The sequence below is a fragment of the Gobius niger genome (assembly GCF_951799975.1).
Source record: "Gobius niger genome assembly, chromosome: 6".
NCBI lineage: Eukaryota > Metazoa > Chordata > Actinopteri > Gobiiformes > Gobiidae > Gobius > Gobius niger.
In genome coordinates this window covers 9,934,757-9,941,921 of record NC_136857.1, presented here as the reverse complement: position 1 = coordinate 9,941,921, position 7,165 = coordinate 9,934,757, and the positions used below count along the sequence as shown (strand labels likewise).

At 44.0% G+C, this 7,165-nt stretch overlaps 2 protein-coding genes across 2 annotated transcripts; one reads left to right on the top strand and one right to left on the bottom strand.

The window, feature by feature from the left end:
* Positions 1–247: 247 nt before the first annotated feature.
* fam217ba (family with sequence similarity 217 member Ba) lies at positions 248–4,211 on the bottom strand. Its single transcript, XM_079559075.1, has 4 exons — positions 3,705–4,211; positions 3,506–3,605; positions 3,351–3,415; positions 248–3,007 (listed from the first exon to the last, which is right to left on the bottom strand). Exons 1-4 carry the CDS (start codon positions 3,809–3,811, stop codon positions 1,609–1,611), a joined length of 1,671 nt encoding a protein of 556 aa, XP_079415201.1. The 5' UTR covers positions 3,812–4,211; the 3' UTR covers positions 248–1,608.
* Positions 4,212–4,384: 173 nt separating this feature from the next.
* On the top strand, positions 4,385–6,241 carry ppp1r3da (protein phosphatase 1, regulatory subunit 3Da). Its single transcript, XM_079559076.1, has 2 exons — positions 4,385–4,744; positions 4,949–6,241. Exon 2 carries the CDS (start codon positions 4,981–4,983, stop codon positions 5,896–5,898), a length of 918 nt encoding a protein of 305 aa, XP_079415202.1. The 5' UTR covers positions 4,385–4,744; positions 4,949–4,980; the 3' UTR covers positions 5,899–6,241.
* The last annotated feature ends 924 nt before the right edge of the window (positions 6,242–7,165 follow it).

Sequence of the window (7,165 nt, the reverse complement as noted above, 5' to 3'; positions counted from 1 at the left end):
ATACCCCCTCTTTAAACAGTAATAGAGTGTAAAGCTGTCAATCTCAAGTTTGAAAAATATGCTGTCTTAAACCCCGAAGAGCTCCGTACAATCCTTTGTAGTAATATTTTAATTTGATTTATCACAATGTGACAGATGACCAGTCCCAGACATGACTGGACTGGTCGTCTGTCCAGTCATGTTCAAAGTTCAAGTTCCAGTTCAAAGAGAAGCAACATCTTTGGTAGGTTTCACAACCTTTATTTGGATTAAGTGTTTCCTTAAATCATGTGGTACAGCACAAGAAAATGCTCAAGACGCTCCATTGTAAACACAAGTGTCGTAAAAGACGTCAAGTTTGCAGTGGGAAATGGAGGTGATGTAACATTATCTGTGGTAGCACCCAAAGGTGATGAGTGACAGTCTGTTCAGTCAATCGATGGTACAGCAAAAGACATAAAATATACATTCATTTTCACTAAACATTAACATCCTTTTGTGCGTGATGATGTAAACAAAATAAATGACAAAATGACCGATACAAGTCAACCACAAGTTTCCATAAATATAACTATGATATATAAAACTTGGAAAAATATGCATTTACATTTGTAGCAAACATTACACGGTCTTCAATAAATAGAAAGAGCTCGGCTGTAGGCAAAATACAGTTTCAGAGACTACAATTCAAGCTGTTCAAAGATGAAAAGCCCTTAAACGAAAACTGTAAAACCAACCATTGCACTGGGACTTTTAAAAACTCATCACATTACAGCAGCAAATGACCGTTTATTGCGCCTCGGTTTGAAATTAACTTTAAAGCGCGAGGCCCCAGTGAAAGTAGAAAGAGCAACATCAAATAAAGCAAATCTTGACATATATACATTCCCACATTCAAAACTCCACTAAAAACAGCTACAGTTGCTTTGGACGATGGGTGAAATGCTATTACCGTGTTGAATGCCACAATGGAGTACTTACGCTGAAAGTAGTTGTAGTAGAAGAAGAAGTATTGAAGCCTATTAGTACATTAGTTCAAACATTGCTTTAGTAGTATACATTGAGAGAAGACTGAACAGTGCAATATTTTGAGCAAAAGATGTCTGGGTGTTTATTTCCCCTCCATGAATGTAGTTATCTCTTGTCATCTATTGTAAACTATGCAGTACGATCCTATTTCTTGGTGTATTATAGCTGCTTATCCTTATTTAGTTGTGACCTTTAGAAGGCAGTGAAGACTATCGACTGGTTTATACTGCTGTACAACAGTTACAAGGTGTTAGTATCATACAGATTACACAGAAAGCAAGCATAGGTTCAAGCTGTAACCTCTTATTGTGTGCTGTAGGCATGGGATGCTGGTGTTAAGATGTAGCACAATGTTTATAACTAGACCACAAATGCCATTTTTATCTTGTACGGCCAAGCTGTTAAAACTGTAGCCGAAAGCACTGTAGGTCAACTATTAATCAGGAATCTTCACAATAACGCGGGCCCATTTTAATTGCTGCATAAATGAAGCTGTAATATGCAGAAGTCAATTAGTGCTCATTAGAACAGTGTTATGCAAACATATAACCTACAAGTTCAATATTTAAGTGCAATCCCATGCCTATACACCAAAAGAGATCACTTTGAGACAAAGTGCACATTTTTAGTTTTGCCGTTATGCTTACTACTTAGAGGTGCTTTGGAGGACTGTGGCTCTTTAGTAGCTCTTTTGATGGCAGTTTTTACAGGCTGACTTCCAGCCTCACCCCTCTGCCAGTCCTCTGCCTTTTTGGCGGCGAGAACCTCTCTCTTACTGGCAGCAAAAGCATGTTTCTCAGCACCGGCGGCTTTAAACCCAGCAGGCTCCTTCTTCACATCCGTCTCCGAGTTGGCCCGCACACGACTCCTCCTCACCGGTCCCCTCTTGTCAGTGCCACAATCTTGAGATGGCTTACGTGCGTTGCCGGCTGCCTGCATGTGCCTGAGATGACTCTTCGCAGCAGACGGGCTGACTGGAGTTTGAGGCCCTCCTGGACTTCTCCCTTCAGTTGAATTGGTGCGTGTTTCACTGCTGCTCCTCTTGGTGGGCGCCCCCGGTCGAGCTTTTCTTTCCATCAAAGGGCTAAGTCTGGAGTGGCGCTGGTAGACAGAGGCAGAGCAGCTTCCGTTACACAGAGGATACCGGATGTGGCAATGTGGGCAGACGGGCAGCTTTGACGCGGTGGCAGGGGATGGCGGGTTGTTGATGGGAGTGAATGGGAATCCTCTCTGGTTCTGACGGACACCTTTTGGAGAGTTAAGTCGGGATGAGGGTGCCGTGTGGGGTCTTGGAGGGTGGGCCATGGTAGCAGAGGGGAACCCTAGCGGTCTCTGTCTTGTCCCGGGAACGCGACTGCTTTCTGCTTGCACCGTTTGGATTTGAAGCCACTCGAGCTGCAGCAGCCTCTCCAGATACTTCTCTAAAGGCCCCACAGGTTTTGGTCGAGGAGCGCCGCGACCCTCTGTGTGAAGGAAGACTGCGAGTTGTCTCAAGCTCCAGTTGTTAAATGGAGGTGGAAGGAAATCTGGGTAGCTGTAGTGTGGTCGTTCATAGTCATCGTCTTCGTCATCTGTCGCCATCCCTCTTGGTCCCGGAAAGTCTGGAGGCAAGTCAAGGGTGTTGATGACCTCTGCGCGGAGATTGAGATGGGGAGGTGTGCAGGGGGTACAGGGAGATGGAAGTATGGGGAGTCTTTCCGAGTCAGAGAGATCACTGGCGCTATCCGTATCATCCTCCTTCTGGTTGTAATGACGGCGTAGGGCCTCTGGGGTGGGGGCCGGGGAGTGTGTTAGGGGGTGTGCTGGCATCTGTCGGAGTCCTGGGGAAATTGGGGAGAGGGGTAAAGACAGGGCGCGCCTGTTCTTCCCCATCGCTCCACATTTCTGGTTCACATCGACACTGCATGGGGACAAACGCTGGATTTCTCGCTTTTCCTCTTTTCTGTGAGACGATGAGTGCTTCCGAAGTTGTGGTCGAATTTCTCCTTCATCATCAGGACTGCAAAGGAGAAGGATGGCATCACACCTAACAAAATGGCTACACAAAAACTGATAATAGAGCTGTTACAGGTTTACAAAAACTACGATAGACACAAATCCAGATCAGGTATTCTTTACGATTTGTTATTTCGAAGGGATTGTCATATCAGGATTCAGTGTATATTTATGTTTAATGCAGCTCTATGAATGACAGGGAGAATAAAAGCAATCGCAAAGAAACGGCTTTAAAGCATGATCTAGGCAAATTATAAAATGATTATTGTTTCCACAGGACGAGACATGCATATTACATTATAAGTCATTTTGCTTGGTGGGCCTATTATGCAGCTATGATAAAATACCTTGAGAGCTTATTTGTGTTCCGTGTGGCTCCAGACTTGAGCCTAACACCCTTGGCGTGTGCAGCCTGTAAAACAATTATGAGGGAAATTAGCTCTCCTTACTGTAACAGTAACTGCAAGGAGGAATACAATTACACACAGAAATTAGCCTGTACCTTTTGCACAGGGACCCCAGTATCCTTTTCTTGACCTGGTCCCGAGAGGCCGTTTTTCACCTGCGCTGATGATTTCTTCACCTTGTTGCTTTTCTTTGAACTGTTGATATGAAGCAGCCAGACATAACTATATCAGAGCTGCATTTGCTTTAACCACATAAAGGGGAAAAAAAATGTGCAGTGGTGTTTTTGGACCTACCTGGTTGAAAGCCCCGCATTTTCCGTGTTTTTCACCCGAATCTTATCTTTGGAGACAGCGCGTTTGAGTGTCGTGCCTGCTGTGCGCTCCTGCATGATGGGGCCCATGATGCAGGTCGCCAGCTTGGATGTTGTTGCGGAATCCAGCACAAATGAATGGGACTGTAGCTAAAGAACCCAGCCTACATCTCGGAACAGATTCTCTATTCTCATAATTGGGCTAAACACAAGCATTTCCACTGAAGTGCTGCAATGCATCATGCGCAGATTCCACGGAGCGTCAGGCTGGCTTCCCCGCTGTACAGGATGATGGAGCCGAGTCGAGTCTCTCGTTGCTCAGTCGCACTTGTCTCGCTTCGACACCTCTCTCTGTCTTGAATGAATGCGGCGGTTTTAGTTAATGAAGCGGTAACACCAGATCAGTATGTTCCTTCCCGATGGCATCCTGCTCGTGATTAAAAATGCACGACGGGAGCAAACCGCGCATACGCTTTGTTTGGCCCACTGTCAGATAGCTTTGTTTACCTGCAGCTGAGTGGCTGGCTGTTGGCCCCACGACGACACAGACGCATTATGGGAGATGTAGTGAAGCTGAAGCAAACTGGTTTTCAAGAGCGTCATGTCGACTCGCATGGATCCTGTTGGTAAAGTATTTCTCAATGGAAAAGGGTAATCGGCTAATATAAGAAGTAGATTTTTAAAACAAACAGCTATGTGGACGCGCAAAGAAACTTTTTCTGTTCAATTCCTCAATTCCCCATGCCGCCTCGGCCAACTCCAGTTCCGTGTTCAGCTCCACACTACGTGCGCCCATTTCCGCAGATCTATAACACAACATGCTAAGAACATTGGTGCATTTTCGCAGCATGTATTTCTTATGAATCGGGTTGCGTAGATGCGTATGCCTACATCTGTAGACGCACGATGGCGCACAGAGACAGACGCTCTGCACGGATGCACACAATGCAACTTCTTTAGATGGAGAAACGAGCTCAGTGTGTGCCTTTGGATTAGGTGACATGACGCATGACTATTGTGCGGGTGAGAAATGCTAACTGATTGACAATTTTCTTGTACAAACGATGTGTTTTATGTGAATGAGTGCGCCTTCAAGCACGTACTCGAGTGCACGCCCACCTATTGTGCGTTGACTGTCACAAAATGTTCACATTTCATAACAAACTATTGTAAGTACTCTTTAAAGGGATTTTTAATGTTTTGTTTACATTGTACTATGTTTTCTAGGTGACAAGCACAGCAGCACCTGACTATCAAACATGAACACAGGCTGGTTTATTGGACACCAAAGAATTCCCCCTTCCAAATCTGAGCAGCAGATGTCTGGATCCTCCAGCAGTAGCCCCAGGCCCAGAATGACGATCAACTTGTCTCAAATGCTACATGCTGACAAATCTGAGAGAAAGCCAGTGCTAATACGTCCTCCTAGCAGTAGCAAAACCACTGTGTCAAGGAAACATGAGCCACACCTCAGCCTTTCATGTGAACCCACGCCAAAGCCCATCATCCGACGTTCACAGTCACTGCCCCCCTCCTCAGAGAAGAAGAAGCAGTGTAAAAATGTCGGCGTGAGGTTCGTTGACTCTTTAGGCCTTGATCTAGAAGATGTCCGACTTTTTAAAAAGGGTGAGAACCCCTCCATACCACCCCATGTCACCTATAGGTTACTCATGGGTGCAGAGTTGGCAGACGAGAGGCATATGGAAATCTCCTTACCGTATTTAAAGCCAGTATTTTACCAACAACCCGGTGATGATGGGCCACACTTTCTCCATCGCCTAGAACAGCAGAAAGTGTGTCTAGAAAGAGTCTTTTGTTCTGAACTTGGCGTCCTGGGTGTTACCCAGGTTGTCAACATGAATTTTGAGAAGGAAGTTACTGCCCGCTATTCATTTACAGAGTGGAAAAGCAGCACGGAAACACAGGCGACTTGGGTGTCATCGCACACCAAAAGTTTGGAAGGAGGAGGGCTGATGAGTTGCGATACATTTCGCTTTCACTTACCTGTTCCTCCTTTCCTTAAGCCTGGTGCTGTGCTGGAGTTTGCCATCCGATACAAAGTGTGTCGTCGTGAATACTGGGATAACAATAATGGGGACAATTACAAGTTAGTTTGTGAGAGTTACAAGCTGTCAGTGCCCCGAGAGTGTGAGGATAGCATGGTGCATTTCATTTAAGATGCTGACTGAAAGTAACAAAACAAAATAGCACTATCTTTGCGCACTTTATGGCCTAAAATGAAATGTACATTTTCATTAATCTTTTTTAAAAAGATAAAGAAGAAAAAAGAACTGTAGCATATAATTAGGCTATGCCTTCCTTTGCTGTTTTGATATTGATGCCATTTTGCACTAAACGTGAACATTCACTTCATGCTCAGCTCTGTCAAGCAACCAATGACCATCATAACCACCAGTTTGTTCACTAACAGTTCACTAAAATGAGACACTAAACCCGCGTTATATGCAATAGAATCTATGGTGCTCAAACCATAAATCAAGCTGTGTTATTACTGTGTAACACATTGTCATGTTCACATTTTGCTTAAAATAAAGCTCAATAATATGATATATGATTTCTCTCTTGGCTGTTTATTTACAGAATAAACATTGGAAATTAAATAAGTCTTTTTTCAACCACACCACTTAAATCAGTGCCCGTCTTGGCCTCTTGAACAAAGCAACAAAGAACTGTATTGAGGCTACACAAACTGTGTTATGTGCAATAAAATGGCATGTCCACATTTTTAAATTAAAGCTAAATAGTCTTGACTATATGCTCTAAATTGCCTGGCCAACACTCCTCCTTTCTGTTCAAAAGAAGAACCATCTGGACAGCGGCTCACAGCCAATCATTTCCCGATTTTACTGTTATCGGATCACTCACTGACCAAGAGGCAGGAGTTCATCGCATCAAGAGACAAAAGCTGTCACCACACTCTTCCAAAACATTAAAGATGGCATGCACAGCGACTGATACACTGTTTTCTGCTCTTTCTGTTTTAAATGATTTGAAAAATACAAAATCCCTAAAACTGGAGCAAGAAACAGCGTTGGAAGTAGGGGTGGGCCATATCGTACAGCATAGCGGTATCGTGATATGTCATTTATGTTACGTTCAGCTCCATTAGAGCAGCATAAGCACTGACTGTAGAACATGGGGACAGGTGCTTCAAAAGTAAAGTGAAATGAAGGACGTAAACTGCTTGAGTATCGAGACATTAGTATGCCAATAAAAAATCACTGAATTAATCTTCCCAATAGGCGTAAGGCTGGGATGTTTAAGTAATTTGTCCATTGTCAATTATATCATCAAATATATATTTTTTTAATATAGATATTGGGCCATATCACCCTGCCTTAGTTGAAAGAGTTGAAAAGTCTCCCGGACTACATATCTCTGAAAAAGCATGTAGTCTTGCAAGCCAGGCAAGGCTCTAAAGCC

Coding starts and splice junctions, on each gene's coding strand:
- fam217ba (XM_079559075.1), bottom strand. CDS start 3,811: ATGGGCCCCATCATGCAGGAGCGCACAGCAGGCACGACACTCAAACGC. Junction 3,606..3,704: donor AATGCGGGGCTTTCAACCAG/GTAGGTCCAAAA, acceptor TCATATCAACAG/TTCAAAGAAAAGCAACAAGG. Junction 3,008..3,350: donor AACACAAATAAGCTCTCAAG/GTATTTTATCAT, acceptor TCTCCTTTGCAG/TCCTGATGATGAAGGAGAAA.
- ppp1r3da (XM_079559076.1), top strand. CDS start 4,981: ATGAACACAGGCTGGTTTATTGGACACCAAAGAATTCCCCCTTCCAAA.